The sequence below is a fragment of the Lissotriton helveticus genome, chromosome 3_1 (assembly GCF_964261635.1).
Source record: "Lissotriton helveticus chromosome 3_1, aLisHel1.1, whole genome shotgun sequence".
Classification (NCBI taxonomy): domain Eukaryota; kingdom Metazoa; phylum Chordata; class Amphibia; order Caudata; family Salamandridae; genus Lissotriton; species Lissotriton helveticus.
Genome location: NC_136061.1, coordinates 1,067,164,739 through 1,067,187,136, shown reverse-complemented (window position 1 = coordinate 1,067,187,136; position 22,398 = coordinate 1,067,164,739). Strand labels below are relative to the sequence as shown.

The window sequence follows — 22,398 nt, the reverse complement described above, 5'->3', positions numbered from 1 at the left end:
AAACACCACTTGAGGAATATGAAACTGCACAATAACATGCAATTTAGCAGCACCATGGATTTACTAATGGAGCAGTGCATCTGTGATGCCAAGTCTATATAAGCTGAATGATTCTGACTCCAGTTCTCTAGGTGCATAGACTCTGGTGTTATCTGTCGCTATTTCAGCCCCTAAAAAGTTCATCGTCTTGGCCAGAGTGAGGGCTGACTTATTCACATTTAGGGTTATACCCAGACTCTGCATCACCCATAGTAAAATTAGCTTTGTTGGATTCTGGGAGAGATGGTTCCCTAACCACCTGGTGTTTTAGTTATGAATAACTATGACTCACTGATCACCAAAGAGATGTAACCAGTGAAGAAATGTATTTCGTAAAGATGAAAGTTAATGATTTCAGTGTGAGGGGCAGAACTTTGAACGGGACATAGACACTGAATATTTTTGGGTTATTGGCAAATGTAACAAGGTGGAACATACGCGCATGACGAAATAAGATACATTCAATAGGGGAGTGTCAGGAAACAAAGCAGTGAGAGCGACCTGGAGGCTTGTTGGATTGCTGTTAGCCTACCGGGTAGGGTGCTGAAGATAGCTCACAATCTCTTCCAGCCTTGGTCGGCACCCTTTTCAGCACTGTCTCTGCCCGACCTGCCTCCTGACCTGCCAGACCCGACCCGCTTAGCCTCTCTGGTCGGCCAACAGCTGATTGTTGTTTGGAGCCAGCAGCTTATAGCTGCATATTACTGAGCGGGAAATCATGAAGGCAGTGCATGGCATGCAATATGCCACAGGCTCTCTGTGCAGTCTAGAGTCAGACGGCGGGAGGCCGATGTGGCTTGCACCTGAAAGAGAAGTTTCCACAACCACACACCCTCAACCCCTGTTCACCTTCATTGGTCCCGCTAGCCCGACTCGGGAGTTAGAGCAGGACAGGTTCAGCAGTGGCACAGAGCCACACACGCTGAGAGTAACGCGATGTGGGATACAAGAGGCAAGATTGGGTGTGAAGGGGAACCAGGCTTGGTCCCCCATTCGCCGCTGCTACATTGATTGCCCCTGGTGGTGTTGGATAATTTCTGACCCTGATGCCCAGAGCTGTCCAAATTTCAGAGCTCAAAACACGTGCCAGCCTGTGTCTGAACCAGCCGCGGCCCGTGGAGGGAGTTGCGGTGGGGCAGGCAGGCGGGGCGGGGGAGGGGCAGGGTGGGGGGTGATAAACACCGGAATATGGATGATTGCAGGTAAGTAAACAATGAAATTAATAAAAACGATTTTCTTAGCGCACCCTGCATCGCATTTTGCGTTGCAGGGCGCACTACGAAATTCGTTTTATTAATTTAATTGTTTACTTACTTGCAATCATCCATATTTCGGTGTTTATAACCCCCCACCCTGCCCCTCCCCCGCCACGCCTGCCTGCCCCACCGCAACTCCCTCCACGGGCCGCGGCTGGTCTGAACCAACCTGAGCACCCGCCTGGATTTGGCAGCCTGGATTCACCACTTGCTAAACTTTTGCCATAAGTAAGTACGATCAAGGAGCGCAGAGGTGCCGGATTTTCCCTATAGTGGTGATCAGAGGTCGCCATTGTTAGTGCGGTGCAGCCTGCTAATGTGAAGGTGCCTCTTCATACTTGCTGTCTTTGATATATACTGGTAAGGTGTGCCCTGCAATTTCTGCCTGTCTTTTAACTGTCTTATTTTCTTTTCCTTTTTTCAACAATATTGAGGTTAAGGGCATTAAATACAATTTGACTAAGGAAGGCTTTAATGTGACTGCACAGAAGCTCTGTTCAGGCTGTCTGATTCCTCTAGGAGCCTGTAAAAAAGCTAAATCTAACCCCTTCAGTAACAAGTATATAAATCTAATAAAGGGTCTGAATCGGATCTTCTCCTTTTTATGCAAAGAGAATATGGTGTAAGATGCTTCTATATCTAAATTAGAGTCACCTAAAGGTAAAGACAAAGTAAAAAATCAGAGCATCAGTAAATAAGAAAATGAAGAATTTAAAAAATAGACCAAAAAATCTTTGTTTCCAAGAAGTTGGAGATTTGACCCCAAAGACTGACACGGCTAATTTGACTAATCGGGATATTGATGCTCCTTGGATTAAGAGGAGTCACTCCTCAAAAATGGTCCCATTAATCACCACCTCTTGGGACAGGAGTCACATTGGTACAGCTATGGCAATTTCATCATCATTAACTGTTCCTGTATCCTCCTCACCTGAATCCAGCGGCGGTGAGAGGCTTAAAGAAAAACCATACTTAATGGACTAACGGTTAAGATTATCTTTTCTCCACCAGGCTTGCTTATGTAAACAAAGACTTCATATAAAAGGTTATTATATGATACATTAGGAGGTACATAAGCATTCAACAATAAAATGGGAGCTTTCAAGCCTCTACCTTCATGGGGGAATATGATTTCTACTTGAAGGATATTAGAAGAATCTATAAAGCTCTTGAACATCCATTTGATCTTAATATTTAAGAGGACTGCTATCCCACCTTTTGCATTTCCTTTCCTAGAAGGAGTAGCGTTGCAGCCATCGCATTGGAGATCAGAGGGACACTAGGTGTCCTGGATGCAGATTATATAGGCTTCTAAACTGTCTAAATACGTAACTTTCTCACTTTTATTCATTAGGCCAGCCTCAATCCAAGAAGCCACTTTTAATTCATTGCTAATTATAAAGTTTGGATACTGGATCTGATCCACAGGCACCATGAAGTATACCCAGTAACTAATTCCATTTCAGACGCTCATCATCCACAAAAGAGGTGGAGATGGTCTGGGGCCAAGAACACTATGGTGAGTTACAAATCTTCCATCATTCCCAACAGAGACCTACAGAAGTCTTGGGTCTTTGATTGCAAATTCATTTAAAGGCAAAGGAAATGGTTCACTATGGGGGTTACCCAAATTATCAGACTTATTTGTAAGAGTGTTGTATTCCCCACATACTGGAAACACATCAATCCTCTACATTTTAGGGACTCCCTATTTTGCAGAGCCAAATTTGCAACAATTGTAGACTGAAATAACACCCTTTCTTTTGTCCCAGACCGTATATGATTCAGAGTAACAAGACAAATATCACTGCTTTGAATTAGCTTCAAATGCTCAATATATGCAAAGCAGGAGAACAAAGAACGATTCAAAATCAAATCCAAATCCAAAAAGGCAGCAAAGTTCAACGTGAGACCTGAAATCTTGCCATGTGAACTTCTTTTTTTTTTTTTACCCCCCCATGTGAACTTCTTCTGCAATGGGCCCGGATGAAGTGCTGATCTCAGTAATAAAAAAAGAAGCTAAACTTTGGGCTAGGTTTTTATTCCCAGTCTTAGCATTTTGCTATTCTAATGAGACAGTGCCTCCATCGTGGACCGTAAGCATTATTGTCCCATTATTCAAAAAGGGTGATCAAAGTTTGCCAGTAAATTACTGTCACATTGCCCTGTTGGACACAGATTATTGGACATTGCCCTGTTAGACACAGATTATTGGACGGGCTTTCAGAAAAAACACGGGACGCTGGATAATATTGCAGCCCTGCAACTCATTAATGAAAAATACGTGACCGTCTGAGGTTCCACAGTATATACCACGCTTCTTCACTTCTCCATAGCTTTTGCTTGCCTACCTGAACAAAGGGGCAGCCCTAAATGAGTATGATCGCCATTTGTCCACTATAGGATCCTCCTTTGAAACACGTTTTGGACCAACTCCACATGTGGCTTCCTGTAACGGGGCGGTAACAGCTCCCTCTGTAGCAGGTGTCTATTGTTCTCGAGCCTGGGAGTCATTCACACAACACCTTAGGAGGGTAGAAGTCTGTCTGGTGGCACACAACTGTGCAAGTAAGCTGGACAACAGAGTGGCAACCTTCTAATAGTTGCCTTTTTTCATTAAAAGCGACATTACATTTGATTTGGGCATAAACTCAGGTTTAATGCCACGATAAATTTGATACCTCAAAGTAGCCATTTTCACATTCCTATTCAGAAGTTAGCCAGACTGATTGGTCAGCTGGTAGGTCTGTGTTAGCCAATGGGGCTACTAACTTTTCCACAGCAGGTACAAATTGGAAGTTTTGCTGTTAGGACATATTGAAAGTATATGTCCTACTTAATATTTTACAGCTTCTTGCTTTAGGGCTCTATAAGCTTTTCTTAGGGGAGACTTACATATAATGTTAAAGGAAGTAGATATTTTGCCATTGGTTTAAGACTGCTCTTCCAGGCTGCATTGGCAGGCTGGGTGCCATTTTGTACTTTGCCACTCAACGGGTGGCACAATCTGTGCTGCAATCCTGGGAGGGCACTATAACTTACTTGCCCTATGTACTGCCCTGTGTATCCTTTGTACTATATACTAGGGACTTATAAGTAAGTCAGCTTATGGCAATTGAGGGTAGACAATTCAACATACACTTTGTAATAGGTTTGTACTCTGGCACTGTGGTCTGCTTAGCAGGCTTCAGTGTGCTCTCAGCATTGAAAAGCAAGCAGCATAATTTCATAACTTTTGGCGTGATCATACAAAAAGAGCCATTTCCTTGCACGAAGACCACAGATTCAACACTTCCAGGCATATGAGGTGAGACTCGACTTACCCTTGCTTGTTCACATACCGCGTCAAAGTTGTGTTGTCCATCAGGAACTGGACGCACCCACCTACGATGGAGGGAAGGAAGGTCTTGAGCTCTAGCCAAATTACCTGCAATTCTAAAAGGTTGACATGAAGTCAACCTGCTAGAAGCCCCTAATCTCCAGATCCTTCAGATGAGCTCCCCACCGTAGAGTGGAGGCACGTGTCACTACCATGGTTACAGCCAGAGGGGGAGTAAAGGCCATGCCGCAAGACAGATTTTCCTCATTCCCCAACCAAGCCACTTCCACTACAGCGCTGGGAGAGGTCAGGATGGGGTTTGACTGTTCTCCACTGTACTGGAACCACTGCTTGCAGAGGCACAACTGCAGGGCCCACATATGTTTGTGCGTAACTAGGAGAATGCCATAAGCCAGCAGACCTAGGAATCACTGGACTCTCAGGACTGGCATCTTGCTCTTTGATGGAAAGATGGAAGCAGCTCCTGGATGTCTTTTATTCTCAGTATTGTAGGAAAGGCACAGAGAAGGATGATGTCCAGTACCAACCCTATGAACTGAAGTCATTGGGAGGTCATTAGGTGAGATTTGGGCTCGTTGATTGAAAAGCCCAGGTCAAACAACTGAGATGCAGTCGACTGCAGATGGTGCAACACCAACTCAGGCAAACTGGCTTTGAGTAGCCAGTTATCCAAGTACAGGAAAATGGGTATTCCTAACCATCTGAGAGGGTAGCAACTGCCGCCATCACCCTTGTGAAGACTCAAGGCACCTATGTGAAACCAAAGGGTAGTACGGCAAACTGCTATTGCTTCGAATCCAGCACAAATGGCAAGTACCCAAGTATGGATGTAGGATTGGGAGGTGGAAGAGCTAATTTTGCAGTTTGAGTGACACAATCCACTCTCCAAGATCCAACATCAGTAGAAATTGAGCTAGGGTCAGCACTTTGAACTTTCTTTTTTAAGGAAGAAGTTCAGGCTCCTGAGATCCCGAAAGGGGCACAGACCAACATCCCCTTGAGCACCAGGAAATAATGTGCGTTACAACCCTGACAATTTTCTTTCTCTGCCACTAACTCCACCGCTCCTTTGAGGAGGGGAGTTGCCACCTCCTGCTGAAAAATGGCCAAGTGGTCAGGGGCAAAGAGAAGGTGGAATTTGGGGCGGGACCTGAAGGAAGCAAAGGGTGGAGTCCTTTTCCACAATTTGAAGGACCCACTGGTCCGAAGTAATAGCCTTTTATGCTGGAATCATCTAACAGTAAAAGCACATAACAATGTGAGAGGAAAGGGCACAAACACTGCACACCATTCAATTCTTAAACATGCACATTCCTTTAATTGTTTTCATGTATAAATGTATACATGAACACCCCCAAACCACCTGAGTGCTCATAGCTTTATTTTTGCCATGTACACTTCATGCAAAGAAGTACTCCTTTCAGGTACACACTGTATGCTCACATTCCCTTCATGTGCACACTCTTTTAATTTCTTTCAGACACACATACACACACACACCCACACACACACAATATCCATGCTTAGCATAGGTGAGGATGGAGTGAAAGGATGATGTATGCTAGTGAGATGACCATGCAGAAGTAATGTAATGTAATGTTTTAATGTTCAATGTAGATAAGTGCAACCAACACAGGTGTTCAGGGAGGAGGGTGGGTGCATATAACTCTACAGCACTACATGCCACAAACAGATGCTTACTGGGTAAGTAACATTTTCCATTTGATGGCATGTATGGCTGTTGATACACGTGCTTAGCATAGACTGTAAAGCAGTTGACCTCTGTAAGCAGTGGCTAACCTGTGTGGGTTGCATTCGCTTGATATAATGTGCGCAAAATCGATTGACCGACATTGGCTTGTTGCTGTGCTATAACATCTACACAGTAATATTTGGTAAATGTGTGTGGTGTCTTCCATGTAGCTGCCTTACATGTGTCAGCTATGGGTATATTTCCCAAGAATGCTATGGCAATTTACTTTCTATGAGTAGGGTGGTCTGTGAGAGGTATAGGGAGTGGCCTTTTAGCTTTGGCATAACAGGATTGTATACATTTTACAATCTAGTGTATAATGCCCGACTTAGAAATCTCTCTTCCCTTATGTGCCTTTGAGAATGCAACAAAGAGTTGTTGAGTTTTTCAAAATGATTGAGTTCTATCAATATAGTACATAAGAGGTCTTTTAACATCTAATGTGTGTAAAGCTCTTTCCGCAACTGAATCTGGTTTGGGAAAAAACACTGGAAACGCAATGGATTGGCTTAAGTGGATTTGGGAGACCACTTTGGGAAGGAATTTAGGGTTGGTACGTAGTACCAACTTGTCCTTATGAAGTTAGAAGAATGGTTCTTCTAGAATTAATGTCTGAAGCTCACATACATGTCTATGTGAAGTGATTGCAATGATAAATATAACTTTCCATGAAAGAAATTGGAGAGGGCACGTGCAAAAAGGTTCAAATGGGGAACCCATTTGCCTTGTTAACACAATGTTGAGATTCTTAGCAGGTGGGTTGGAGGGATCCTAGGTGGAATATCTCTTTTGAGGCCCTCTAGAAACATACAGAAATTCTGAATATTGAGGTTTGTTCTCTGTTTTGGACATATGCTGCTACTGCCGCGAGGTGTAGCCTTATGGAAGTGAAAGCTAACACAGACATGTGTTAACGTAGAAGGTAACAAACAGTGTCTTTTGCCTTTAATGTTAATGGGTTAATATGTATTGAATGGCAATAGTGCCCATAGCTTTTCCACATTGCTGCAAAGCAGGCTCTAGTAATGGGTCTTTTTGCCTCTCTAAGAATATCCATACACAGATGAGGTAAGTTTAAATATCCAAATTCTAAGCCCTCAGGAGCCAGATAGGAAGATTGAGAGAACTGTGGTGTGGATTCAGACTGTCCCTGATTTTGGGTTAGAAGGTCCTGCCAGTTGGGAAGTACCTGGTGTGGGACTACTAACAGTTCCAGTAGTGTGGTGAACCATGGTTGTCTGGCCATGTGGGAGCCACTAGGATGAGAGTCAAAGACATCTGCCAAATTTTGCGAATCCCAAAAGTAAGCAGTAGGAGAGGTGGGAAAGTATAAGCAAATATCCCTGACAAATTCATCCATAGTTCATTGCCCTTGGGTTGTGGGTGTTATAACCTGAGGCGAATTTTGGGCATTTGGGGTTTTCTGACATGGTGAATAGGTCTATGTCTGGGAGACCTGATTGATGGAAGAATGGATGGAGGACTTGTGAGTTGAGCTACCACTCGTGGGCTTGTTGTCTCCTGCTTAAGAGATCCGCAAAGTCATTGTTCACTCTCAGTATTTACTCCGCTAATTGGTGAATGTTGTGTTGGAGAACATACCTCCAGATGGTCTGTGATAAGTAAGATAGCTAAGTTGACCTTGTGCCCCCTTTTTTTTCAGATAATTCATGGTAGTCATTTTGTCTGTTTTGATGAGAATCATTTTCCCTGTGAGGGGTGGAAGGAATGCTTTCAGAGCTAGATGAACGGCTAGCAGCTCTAGGTGACTGATATAGAGATGAATCTGACTGGGTGTCCAGTGGCCCTGAACAGTCAGCTCCTGTGAGTGCGCTCCCCAACCAGAGAGTGATGCAGCTGTTGTTATGTCCTCTGCGGAACTGGGTCTAGGAAAGGCAGTCCTTTTAGAAGATTGTTGGAATTCCACCACTGCACAGCATGGCAAGATTGACGGCTGATCAACACTAATCTTCCAGCTGACTGTCCTCTTGAGACGGCTGATGCGCTAAGCATTCTAGATACGGGGGAATTTTGAGTCTGACCAGCGGTACAATGGCTATGCGGGATACCTTACTGAGTTTGGGTAAGCTATCCCCATGTGTGAATCAAGGACGGCTCCCAGGCAAAGCTGTATTTGAAGGGGTTGTAGGCAAGATTTGACTGCATTGATTGTAAAATTTAGTTGGTGAAGTAGGTTATGGTAGTTTGAGTTTTGACAACATCTGTGATGTGTTGTGCTTTTGTTAAGCCAATCATCCAGGTAAGTGAAAATGTGTATGTTTTGCCTTCATAAGTGAGCTGCTACCACTTATAGGCATTTGGTAAAACCCCTTGGGGCTGTGGTGACCCTAAATGGAAGCACGTTGAACTGAAAGTGTTGTTCGTTGAACAAAAACCTGAGTTATTGACAGTGTGCTGGGTGAATTTGAATGTAAAAGTATGTGTTCTTCAAGTCCAAGGCAGCCATGAAGTAGCCTTGCTGTAGTAGTGGGATAACATCTAGAGGAGTGACCATGTGGAAATGCTCTGAGAGAATGTACCTATTTAGGGGTCTGAGATCCAAAATTGGTCTTAGAGATCAGCCCTTTTTGGGTATTAGGAAGTAAATCGAGGAGAATCGCTTGCATTTGTAGGTGTAATGTCACAAGGTCTATCGCTCCCTTTTGTAGAAGAGCTTGGATTTCCTGTTTGAGTAGCTGCTGATGGTCTGTTTACAGTCTGTGGTTAAATGCTTGGGGACGTGGAGGTGAGCTCCAGGCAAGAACTATGTTGGATAAAATATAATACCCACTGTTGGTTGGTCATGTGAGAAAGTACTGTTGGAGTCTTCCCCCGACAGGTGCTCTGTGATTGGGGGAATGGTGGGGAAGTCAAGGTTTTGTGCCGATGGTTTTGAAAAACCACCCCTGCCACTGCCCCTAGAGATGCTGCCCCTGTATGGTCCTTTATAGTACCCCCTAGGTGATGTAGTTTGCGACTGGGGGTGCTGATATGAGGTGGCAGTCTCAGAAGATGTGGGTTTGGCTGCATCATGATATTGGGAGCGATGAAAAGTATCTTGTTGTGCACGTGTTTGTAAAGCCCCACATAGCTTTACCGGTCTCTTTGTCTTTTAAAAAAAAATTAAGAAGAGTGTCTACTTGAGGGCCAAAGAGGTGTTCCCCATCAAAAGGAAGTGCAAGAATATTTTGTTGCACTTCAGGTTTGTACCATGAAACTTTAAGCCAGGAATGTCTCTTTACTGCATTTAGAGCACAGGGAATAGAAGTATTGGCAATCAATTTGTCCTCAGAGGAAATCATAAAAGCCCATTTTTTATACTTCTCTGGGAGATGCTGGAGGTGCCCCTCCATTCCATCCTAGTGTGCCCTATCATAGCGTGAGAGGAGACCAAAGGAGTTAGCACTTCTTCAGTGGTTAGCTGATTGAGCTGCCACTCTCTTTCCCGCAGCATCTATTTTTCGAGCTCCCTTGTCTGGTGGGGGTGTCTCACCAGAAGTTTGTGAGTTTGTCCTCTTCCTTGCTGTTGCTACCATTAAAGAGTCAGTATGTATGTGAGTCTGTGTCATACAAGTCCCACAAGTCATCTTGCGGTAGAATAGAGAATTGGTCTCCATTGTCCCCACAGTCCCCGTCATCCCCATGTTCCCCAAGAGAATGAATGGATTTTTGTGGCAAATAGTGTGTGTCCAGTGGCGGTCCGTGGAGGGAGTTCCATGGGGCGCGGAGGCAGGGTAGGAGAGGGTCAGGGTGGGGGGTAGTAAACACAGGAATATGGATGAACGGAGGTAAGTAAACAATGAAATAAATAAAACAAATTTTGTTGCACGCGCTGCATTGCAAAATGCGATGCAGCGCGTGCTACGAAATTCTCTTCTGATGTCACCATAGCCTTTCCACCTCAGTACAATTTAACCAGATTAGACAGGGAAGTAGGTAGAGGCAGAGGCATTGCAGTTGCTACCAAGGCCCCTTTTGCGGTCATTGTACTAGAGTCCCTTACCACCACAATATTGGAAATATTCATTTTTAAGATTAATACTCTTGACTTTGAAACTTGGAGAGAAGCCTTGGTGTACAGACCCCCTGGCCCTAAAACAAAATTTGTAAATCACTTATTGGAATTGGTAATGCCACATGTATTAGCCACTGACAAATTTATCCTAATTGGAGATTTTAATTATCATGCTGAGCAACTGTCTGACCCTGACACTAGTCAGTTAGTTGGATCAATGGAAACACTGGGAATGGCCCAGAAGGTAGTTGGCCCTACGCATTTAGCAGGGCATACTCTAGACTTAATATTTATGAATTCCACCAAATTGATAACTGAGCCTTCTTTTCCCTTATTATGGACTGATCACCATCTTTTAAAATGTTGCATACCTATGAATTTTCCCAGGAAACAAGGACAGAATAAAACCATTTTGATCCGGACCTGGCGTAAATTAACACCAGATGCCTACTCAGACCATTTTTATAAACGCAGCAGATATGTCAGCAGATATGTCACACAGATACTGTGGAACAGGCTGCAATTAAGCTGGAAGACTCCATTATATTGGATGTGGCTGTCCCTTTAGCCAAGGTAAAAATTAAAACCAAAGCTTCGCCCTGGTTTACGACAACACTAAAAGCTGATCAACAAACTTGTGGAACCGCTGAGCGCCAGGGGAAGAAAACTAAATCTGATGTAGATCGCAGGAAATATCTACTGTTTCACCTCAACTATATAAAGAACATTAAACTGGCCAAAAATTTGTACCTGACTCAACGGATAAACAATGCCGCTCATTCCAGTAAAGAACTCTACAAAATATTGAAAGAGTTCACATCTCCCCAGGTAGAGCAGTCTTCCATCCTCCCTATCCAAGAATGGGTAGACTCAATATCCTCTTTTTTTGACAATAAAGTCAGATCCATCTACTCATCTTTTCCCAAAGGCGACATACACTATCACCGGCAAAATAGTAGCGTGTCGGGGCCCTCTTTACAGCCTGAAATAAATGATGTGCCCCTGATTTTGGAATTTGAACCCCTAACTGTTAATGAAGTGTTAGGGGGTTTAACTAAGATCAAATCAGGTTCCCCTGCTGACCCCCTTCTGCCCCGTTCTTGTTCAAAGATAATGCCTCTACTTGCAAATATATTAACCGCAATCTTTAATATGTCATTAGAACAAGCCAAAGTCCCCACTCGATGGAAAAGTGCCCAAGTTAGGCCGATTCTCAAAAAACTTTCGGCTGACTCCAATCTACTAGTTAATTATCATCCCATTTCGTTGTTACCTTACTTTGAGAAGGTTGTTGGAACATCTAGTTAACATACGCCTCACTGCCCATCTTGAAAACTATGGTCTGCTGGACCCCTCTCAATCGGGTTTCCGTGCAGCCAATAGCACGGAAATCGCAGTCGTTGAAATCGCTGATAACATCAGGCTTGCACTGGACAAAAGAGAATCAGCAATGCTGGTTCTCTTGGACCTGTCTGCGGCCTTTGATACCATCTCCCACAGTATTTTGATACATCGACTCTGGGAAGTGGGAATCAGAGGGAAGGCTTTGGAGTGGTTTAAGAATTATTTAACTATTCGCTCTGCCACTGTCCTTGTTGATTCTATAGCCTCGTGCAGCCGACCAGTCACTGTAGGTGTTCCACAGGGCTCCATTTTTAGCCCTATGTTGTTTAATCTTTATTTAACACCATTGGCTGGTATCATTAGATCATATGGTTTTGAAAGTGTTGTACGCCAACGACACTTAACTGCTTTTCACTTTCGGCCCTGATTATGTGGAAACAAAATCTCGATTCAAAAACGGTATGGTCCATGTGAATGACTGCATGGGCAGGAATAAATTGCACCTTAATGGTAGCAAGACTGAGATTATTTTGTTTGGCACAGCAGAGGAATTCTGGGCACCCGATTGGTGGCCCCCGGAATTGGGCCTATGTCCCTCCCCCAAGCAAGCAGTACGTAATCTCGGAGTAACCATCGATATTTCACTGTCCATGAAAACCCATCTTAACTTGGTACTCAGCGCTTGCTATGGGATCATGCGTAACCTTCGTAGAATCTTCAAGTGGCTTCCTATTGAAGCCAGGAAACCTCTCGTGCAAGGTTATTAGTCGATTGGATTACGGGAATGCTCTCAATGAAGATCTGCTTTATAAGCTTCAGATTCTACAAATGCTGCCAGACTCATTCTCAATCTCCCTTCTAGATCCACCTCAGCCCCCAACCTTAAAACTCTCCATTGGCTTCCAGTGTGGCAGTGGGTAATACTATGTCTTACCCACAGGACCTTGTATGAAACTGGCCCAAGATACCTAGCTAAGGAACTTCAATGGTATATGCCTGGCTGACCTTTAAGGTCTGGTACCAAATCGTTCCTTGTCCTGCCACACATTCAAACCACCCGAAATGGCGGCTGATCATTCTCTTATTTGGCCCCCAAAACTCTGAAATAAGCTACCACCACACCTCCTATCCATGGTTGATCATAGACGTTTCGGAAGAGAACTGAAAACCTGGCTCCTTTCCCAGTAAGCTGGCTTTCACTGGCTTTTGTTGCCCAGCGCCATGAGACCTCCCCCGGTGATATGTGCGCTCTACAAACCATTTGACATTGACATTGACATTGACAATAGGTCTGGCTGTAATATGATTATAGAAGCAAATAGCGTTTGAACATGCATGTGTATGCATGCTTTAGGGAATTAAAGCAGACCTTCTGACTTTTTCAATACTTGTTTTATAAAATACGTGCATGCATGGGAACATCTTGGTTTTATCTGACAATTAACCCTTAATGCAATTTAAACATTAAGGCTAGCATAACAGAAATTCATTTTTCAGGAGTTTCTTGAAAGCGAGGTTGTTGTTCAGTGGTTAGAGAGGGAGGGGAGAAGTTCTAAGAAGATGTGTGAACTTCCAGACCAATACACATTGGGACAACATTTAGACACTTTGTACTAGTGCAAAAAACTGAAGCCCATGTATACAATGGTGTTGCTTTTATAGTGTGAAGTAGAACCAACGGAATTCCCAAAAGGGAAAAATATGGTGAACACATACTTTTTTTGTTTTTAGAGGTTTATATAGCGCAAACTAGACCCAAGACATCACGTATCAGAATGATTTACATGAACACCAGTTTCATTACAGAAGAACACATTCATTTTTGTTAGGCACGGGGAGATTAAGTGATTTGCCCAGAATCACAGGATGTTGACGAGACTCGAACCCGGGTTCCCCTGCTTTGAGGTTGACCGCTCTAGTCGTAAGGCTACATCCTCTTACTTAATACTAATATTGGTTTGAACATAATATGAATTGGAAAAATCTGTGCCTTACTATTCACATGTAAAATAGATATCTGATTGATAAGCAAAATCGCTATCTTGTGGACTTTTTTTATTACTTATTACAAAAAAGAAAAATATTGATAATTCAGTTTGTTTTGTATTTTCTTTAACAAAAAAGAGTATTCCTAGATTGGAATTTTATTGTTAAAATGTCTACAATGAACTGAAATCTATTTGTGAAAAATACATATATTTCGTAGATTTAGCCTTGCACTACAATCCTTGTGGGATATGTGCTTGAGCAAAATCTGCTGGTTTTGTTATTAAGTATGCATGCAATGACAAAGGTTTACATTAGTTTTTCCTATGTTTTTTATCATTGCACCCTTTCTAAGAAATAGGTCCTTATTCTTGAATGTGCATAGTGCTTAATTTGAGCTGATGGTTGGAGGTGGGGTCCATGGACACTCAATCTTGGGACTCAGGACTTCTTTATCATCATCAGATTGTGGCCATGAATAAGAAAGAGAACGGTAGACAAGGGGGAAGAAGGAAGAAAATTGGAAAACGGTGACAAAGGAAGAAAAGAGGGATGAAGAAGAACTGTAAGGATTGAGATAAAGGGACAGGGAGCGCATGGTGGTAGAATCAAGAGTAGATATCCTTGGTATCTAACAGCCCTGACATTCAGTAGTGCCCACTGTCGGTTTCTGAGCAAAACATTGGGCCCCTTCTTTTACATACTAGGCACTGACTGTCCGTATATGTTACACAACATCAAAGATTCCAGGATTACCCGTCAGCATTTGACATTGTATTAGGCTGTCTCAATTTACAAATAGAAATATAAAAAACCAAATAAAAACTTGAAGAAGGGAGCTCTCAAAAATAGGGAAATTATTTTCACAGGATATCAGAAAGATCATATTGGCACTCCAACAGGTCATTCCATCGACTCCGGGTCCAGTGGTAAATCCATATGTAAACAACTACAGGTTTCAAGTTTGCACTGTGACTGGATCTAGGGTTTTTCCTACGCAAGTTCCTCCAAGTGTTACTGTTAGTTTTGTGAACAGGAAAGACAGCGAAGGGAGCAGTTTACTAGTTGGAATGAGGGAAATAGTATGTACTGTCCCCCATTCTGAGAGGAAAAACCTTTGAATCAGTGAATAAATCTGCCAGGTGTAATACCACAATCGTGTGGTGTCAGTATTTTTTTCACCGGCAGATTTCCTGCTAACTCTCTTACGGGACTCAAAATGAGCCAAATAAATCGATAAATCTGCTTGACTCAATCATCAATAGAAACCTTAACATTTTAAATATTTTCTTCTATTTATAAAATGCTACACCACAATGTGTACGCATGCAGATTTTGTAGATATACCTCACGCTACGAAGGCGCTTCCCTGTATCCTCATGTTTTCTAGGAAGATTTTGTTGTATAGAATTAAGATGCATTTTTGCTGTTCTTGCTTTACTGACAACAGCTGTCAGTTATAACCTCACTGGCTTCTGTTAGTACATGCAATACATATTTTGCCTTACATGCCCCAATGCCAGCGTAAAAGTGGCCTATGATACTTGATGTTTATTTTTAACAATAATAAATACATACATGGATGCTAAAAATACAAAATTGAATTTCACAAAATGATTCTTACTTGGGTTACTGATGTATTCCTTCCAGTCAAATGTTCTCACTGTTATGTTGTAAGTGGTTCCATTTCCCTCCATTGTACCATTAAAGTATGAAGTCACGTTTGTTTCATACGCGTCATCGTCTGGCGGCCACTGTAGACATTTATTTCTCAAGTTGCCCATAAACAGCTGCAGTCCTATTAGGGCAAATACACTGAGACAAAACACAGTCAGAATCATGACATCCGAGAGCTTCTTCACTGACTGAATCAAGGCTCCCACGATAGTCTTCAGGCCTGTAAATTGAGTATATTTTAAAGGAGTTTTGTTTACTTTTTTACGATAGAGCGACGCTTTAAGCAAACATTTTTACGGCAAAGTTGACATATCATGCAAGATTGTAAAAGGTGAGATTTTGAAAGTGATGTGAATGGGCAGCCAGTTAGCTTAAGGTAATGAATGAAAGGAAGAGCTGAAATAGTGGTTTACAGTGTTTGCAATTTAGAATGGAAGATGCCCATTACAAAATAATTGCTTTTGTTAAAAAAAGCAATTTTGTAATGCATAACTTTTGTAAGTCATGTCAGAAAAAGTAAAACGCCAACTGTTTTACTTTTTGATCTTCTCCAAACTTTATCTTTTACAAAAACAAGAACGCGGTTATTGCATGGTACTATGTCGGAGTGGCTCAAAACAAACAGTAACTCAATCCACTCAAAAAAGGCTTGCTTTTAAAACACTTGTTGACTTGACTGCTCAACGACACGCTCCCACCCAACCTCAATTGTTCATTCACTGTGAGGCAATGACTTACACACTCACTTAGACACCTTTTTTCACAAACATCCCTCACTTATCAAACATGTTTATTTACTTTAAAACTAATCACAGCAATAGCTAATCATTTCTCTGATATGCTTATTTTTTCACATTCTTACACTAAAAAAAAACACGAAAACGTAGAATTTGAACATATATATAAAGGTCAACATAATGGAATTAAAAACAAATCTTAGGTTTACAGCTGAACGCATAGTTTGGAGAAGAAAATCACGTCAACTTATTTATTTATCCATGCAACACACATGCTTTTACCAACTGTTATATTTGCAAATTTAAATGGTAATTTGTGTTAAAAAGTAAATTAATATATATATCTAAATGTCGTATGCTACATTAAACCAATTTTCAGAGAATGTTAATAAAATGTAGCCCAACAAGAAAATGGAAATATCATATTTCATTAAATTTGAAAATATATTTGGTACCTATATAATGCAAACGTCACAGGCTGGATTTTGCAATGTCTCATGCAAGAATTTGTTTTAAATTCCAAGGCTGATGAAAAAAAAGCAAATTTGAAAAAGCACGGAATCATACTGCAATTGAACTCTGGTTTCTCTTGATTCCTGCTTTTTTGCTATATGGGTGGGAAGCAGTATGTCTAATGCTAAAAAGAAGCAATCTTGACTTCCATGGAACTAATGTCAGCCTGAGTGTTGAACCTAGCTCTCACCTGGAATGACTGATATTGTTTTCAAAGCTCGGAGAACCCTGAATGTTCTCAACGCTGAGACATTGCCCAAGTCCACAAACTCTGTCACATATCTGTAATAGGGGAGTTCACACACAAACACAATGACAGGACACAAAAAAAACAGTTGGATGTACACAAGGACCTAACACCTTACACCAATAACTACATCTTACCTGGAATTACAGAAATAGTTTTCAAAGCTCTTAATACTCTGAAAGTTCGAAGAGCTGAAACATTGCCTAGGTTTACAAATTCTGTTACATACCTGTAGAATTAAATCACAATTATTCAGAATTCTACAACGTTTTATTTATCTATGGTAGTTTATAAAGACCTCTTCTGTGATCAGCACGATTCAATCCAGTAACATATTTATTGTGGTTAGAGATATGCGAAAAGTTCTGCATGGTAAGAAAGGTTAACGGATAAGGGCCAGAAGTTGCTAATTATATATTAACTTCTAAAATCAAGGAAACCCTTTGTTTATAGTATAAGCCTATTCCAGGACAGATTATCGTATTACAATCTTTCTAACTTTTTCTGGTGCCGTGAAAAATGAAAGCCTGCTTTCCATTAATCCAAAACCCAGAGCAGGGACTTAGTTATCAGCATGCTTGATTACAAATTCGGTCTATGAAAGGTGATCTATAATGCCCTTTCCAACCCCTGGCTAAAATACCTTCATTTTTCATTTGCCCAGGATCTATCATATTTCAACTTTCAAACATCAGACTTGCTGGCCCACTTAAATACAGGAAACTGTGGAAATAGTCAACCTTGGCAGAGAAATCCCCTCTGATCCCGTAGAATGTTCTTCCTCCAAAGAAATTTCGGACACTCTCCGTTCCCTCAACTTCGACCCACACGTTCATTCCCCTACCCATATTCAGGGCCACATCCTCGACCAGATCTGGTCCCTTAACTGTCCCATAGCTTCTTTGTCCATCTCCCCCTGCCCCTGGTCCGATCACTTCCTGATTTCTTTCTCCCTACGCCTTAGGACAGTCACCAAACATTCTTTCCACAAAAACACCTGGGCTCGATCTTGGAGCAAGGTGGATATGACCTCTCTGACCGCCACACTTTCTTCTTCCAGCTCGAATCTACTCGGGCTGCCAGCCTCTGCACAAGCCAATTCTATCAATTCCTGGCTTCTGTCTGGCTGTGACTCGGTCGCCCCCCTTAGGCGAGTGTCCTCCAAACGGGCAAAAGATGCCAATCGCTGGTTCAATGACGAACTGAAGGTCTTAAAACTCTCGGTCCGTCACGCCGAGCGAGCCTGGAGACGAGATTACTGCTCCAACCTTAAATCTCAGTTCACCCTCCTTCTGTCGCAATATAAAAAAGCTATCCTGACTACTAAAACAGCCTATTTTTCTTCCAAAATCTTGGCTGCTGAAAACCAGCCCAGAGAAATCTTCTCCATCATCCATGATCTTGCCTACTACGATCGAGGATTCCCTCAAACCCTCCCCTTCCCAGGACTTATGTGAATCCCTCAACACTTACTTCCCGGATAAAATTTCAAAGATTAAAGCCAATATTCCCCCCCCCCCTTCTTTTCTTGAGCCCCGACGTCCATCAGTTGAAACACGCCTTGACTCATTCCCCCCTCTAACGGAAGAGTCTTTCCTCTCCCTCCTTCCCTTGGTTAAATCAGGTTCCCCTTTGGACCCTTGTCCTGCTCGCATCCTCAGACACATTTATTCGACCTGTGTGCAACCACCTCTCATTTTTCTTAACAGCTCTCTGTCTCAAGGTATTGTTACTCCATCTTTAAAATCAGCCATCATTGTCCCCATACTCAAAAAACCAGGTGCCGATCCATCCGCTCTTGTCAACTATCGCCCCATCTCTTTACTGCCCTTCTTGGGGAAGGTATTGGAGCGACATGTGACCAGAGCACTTACTACCTTCATGGAAGAAAACGGGGTGTTAGCCCCCCGTCAGGCCGGTTTCCGCCCCGCTCACTCCACGGAGTCCGTGGTTTTATCAGTCCTTGACAACCTTAGAGAGGGCATGGATACCAACTCCCCCCAGGCTCTGGTCCTCCTCGACCTCTCTGCCGCCTTTGACACGGTTGACCATTCCATCTTACTCTCCCGTGTCAGGGCGGCCGGGGTTGGAGGGTCTGCCTTGGTCTGGCTATCCTCCTTTCTCAGGGATCGCACCCAGGCAGTGCGCCTGGGTGATTTCTCGGCGGAGCCACGGAGAATACAATGCGGGGTTCCTCAGGGTTCCTCCCTCTCCCCACTCCTTTTTAATTTGTACATCGCCCCTCTGATCTTTGCCCTCCAGCAAATGGAGGTATCCGTTTATAATTATGCAGACGACCTCAAGCTAATTTTTTCACTATCATCATCCCCTGAGTCCATGGTCAACTTCCAATCCACTATGACCTTCATCGGGGACTGGATGAACCACAACCACCTGACACTAAACCCTGACAAAACCGAGTTGGTTTTGACAGGTGGTTGCTCCAGCCCCTGGACCCCCCTCTTCTGGCCCCCCTCTCTAGGTCCCTCCCCCTCTCCACCTTCCTCTGTGAAAACCCTTGGGATCAGGCTTAATGACCAACTCACCCTGCACTCCCAGGTTAGTTCAGTGGTGTCCTCTTCTTTCCTCTCACTTCGCACTATTCGGAGGGTTTCCCGCTTCTTTTCCTTCTCTGCCCTCAAGCTTATTGTCCTGGCAATGGTTGTTTCCCGCCTAGACTATGGCAATGCCCTCTACTGTGGTCTGCCCGCATACAGTATGCGGCGACTTCAGTTGGTCCAAAATCAGGCTGCCCGCCTAGTCTACGGCCTTGCCAAATCCCACCACGTCACTCCGCTCCTCAAGTCCTTACACTGGCTCCCCATCCGTGAACGAGCCCAGTTTAAGATGGGATGTATCATTTTTCTGGCCCAGGTTGGATCCGCCCCTGCTTTCATCTCCGCGGAATTAAAAACCTATGCCCCCGCTAGGGAACTGCGCTCATCCTCTCAACACCTATTAACAGTCCCCCGCTTCAGACGCAAAAAATGGGGAGGCTCGAAATTCTCCACACTGGCCCCTTCTTTCTGGAACTCGCTACCAGCCCACCTCAGACTTTCCACCATTACTCTCACTTCCGTAAGGCACTTAAAACCTTCCTCTTTCTCCAAGCCTTTCCATAATAATTCTCTCCTTCCCTCTCACCTATCTGCCCTATGAGGTTCTGCACATCATAGCGCCATGAAACCGTCAGGTGAACGTGCGCTTTAGAAATATTTTAAACTCAAACTCAAATCTATCCTTGAATTAACACTTCTACCTATCACAAACCATCTGCCTCCTTACCGCCCTTTTCCTCTCAAGCACAACACTGTTTCCCATGTATGCATATGCTTTGTTCCCGACCTGACCATTCCAACTTCTTGTACCTCTTAAACTGGAACCCCTCCACCTGTCTGAGTGTGAGCTACCACCATTTCAAATCTGCTTTCTATAATACCTCTTTTAGGCAGAAATTCTGCCGTCAATAAGGGTCCTCAAACTGCTCACCATGCAACTCCTGCCAATCTGTGCTTAATGTATGTTACTGTTTTGTATGCTACATCATGTATGCTACATCATGCTACTTCAACACTGTCTAATTGCTGAAATCATGCTACTGAATCCTTCTTTAAAGCATGCTCATTGTTTCTGTGAGAAACATGTAAATAAAGGAATAAATATATTATTTTCTTAATTTCTGACTATGAGCCAAAAGACAACTGAAATAGAAAAAGAACGATGCAAACAAATATGACCTTACTCTTAAACAGTTAAACTTGAACTTTCTCTGGTGAACTCAACTTGAGTTGCTGTTCTTGCTTTTAGGTTCTAATTGCATTAACTTTATTTATACTGGTTTAAGTCCCTATGCTTAACTAACATATCCTTTCAGCTCTGCCATTTTGATAGAAGTTGGGGAGACTTTTGAACAGCAGCTTTGGGGACTTTACCACTTCCCTTACTCCACTTGTATCAAGCAATCTTGGTATTCTATGTGTTTGCTCAACTTGTTTGTTTACGAGTTTGCTTAACTTAACTTGGACTGCCATTTTGGATGTACTCACTATTGTGCCATTTCTACCACCATCTTGTCTACTGGGCAGCCTATTATTAACTTTTCCTTGTCATGTGCAGGCCAGGTCTGAGCTACTCAAAACCAGGTGCAGTGTGGCATTGCATTGCCTAAGCAAGCACATCTGGACAAAATGTTGGTCATTCTGCTTCAAACTATGCATCTCTATATGTTAAATCTACAGTACGAGCTTACCAAAGGTGGTGAGCCTTCATTAAATAGGTGTGCTCTTAGCACAGTCAGGCACTGTGCTGCAAGACACAGCGTTCAGCACGTAAGCTGGTCGCTGTTGTTGCCTAGACTGCTCAGGCGTTTCACATGCAATCTCAAATTTTAGTCTAAACTGCCAAATGTTAACCTATGACACTCAAATCCTAATCAACCATCATTAAGACATTGGAATGTATTATCATTTGGCCCGTGATAGCTGGTCACGAAAAAATGGCTGGACAAAAACGTCTTCTGTATCAATACCAACGAAACATTTAACCTTACTTTTGGAACAACACCTTCAACAGTGATCACTTTCAAATGGCCAGCAGACCTTGAGTCACTTCCTGCCCCAGTCCAAATAGCTTTACATTTTGTAAGCCTCTTGAATTCTGACCTCTCTTTCGCACCAACTGCTCCAGCAATTACTAAAAATGCCAACTGCTACCTTTACTGCATATTTAAAGTCTCCATTCAGTATTCTCCATCATCCACCTGGTTCAGCCATTTGTAATATCTACTGGTCCACTGTACTTCTCAATGGCCCACTCAAGACACCTTCTCAACACCAAAATGGTCAAAACAGAACTATCAGGCTTACCTTCCATCTGAAAAAAACCAGAAACACGTTTCTACTTACCTACTTAAATTAAATTAGCTTCCATACAGCAAATGATATGATACAATCTCTGTAACATATGTATATCTACAAATCAAAAAGGCCCCAAGTGCCTCACACTTATTCATACCATCCGAACTCAAACCAAACCATCGTTCCTTCAAAGATACTACTCTCATCACCTTCCAATTGCAAAGAAAGACATTTGGTGGGAAACACTTCCCTACTGCAAGGACAGTTCTACCTTGACTGAATATTTTTTGATATTCACAGAATAGAGGCAATAGAACACCTGCAAAGCCACACCAGGCCAGATTTTCTGGAGTACTACTGAATCCAGCATGTGAAATTTTGAGGACTGCTTATTTTCTACGTGCTGAATTATAAACAGTGTACAATTCCCCGCAGTGGAAAAGCCAGATATATGCGCACATACACAATTATTTTGTTTTCTTTTTTTTCCTTCATGGGGAAAACATTTTTACTTTTGGGGAACATCTCCGCCAAATATGGGGGTGAACACTTCCCCGTCCCATCCTGGAGGGGAGTTAATCTAGCCCTGGGCTTTTGTACATTCCTGACTGGCATAAATTACGGCATTTACGGCT

At 42.8% G+C, this 22,398-nt stretch overlaps 1 protein-coding gene across 1 annotated transcript in view; it reads right to left on the bottom strand.

The window, feature by feature from the left end:
• Positions 1 to 22,398, bottom strand: part of LOC144823272 (sodium channel protein type 2 subunit alpha-like) — a 662,530-nt gene that overhangs the window by 354,572 nt on the left and 285,560 nt on the right. Inside the window, exons 8-9 of the mRNA XM_078681628.1 lie at positions 17,045 to 17,136; positions 15,358 to 15,630 (exon numbers count right to left, since the gene is read on the bottom strand). Coding sequence (XP_078537754.1) covers positions 15,358 to 15,630; positions 17,045 to 17,136 — 365 coding nt within the window. The remainder of the gene's footprint in view (positions 1 to 15,357; positions 15,631 to 17,044; positions 17,137 to 22,398) is intronic.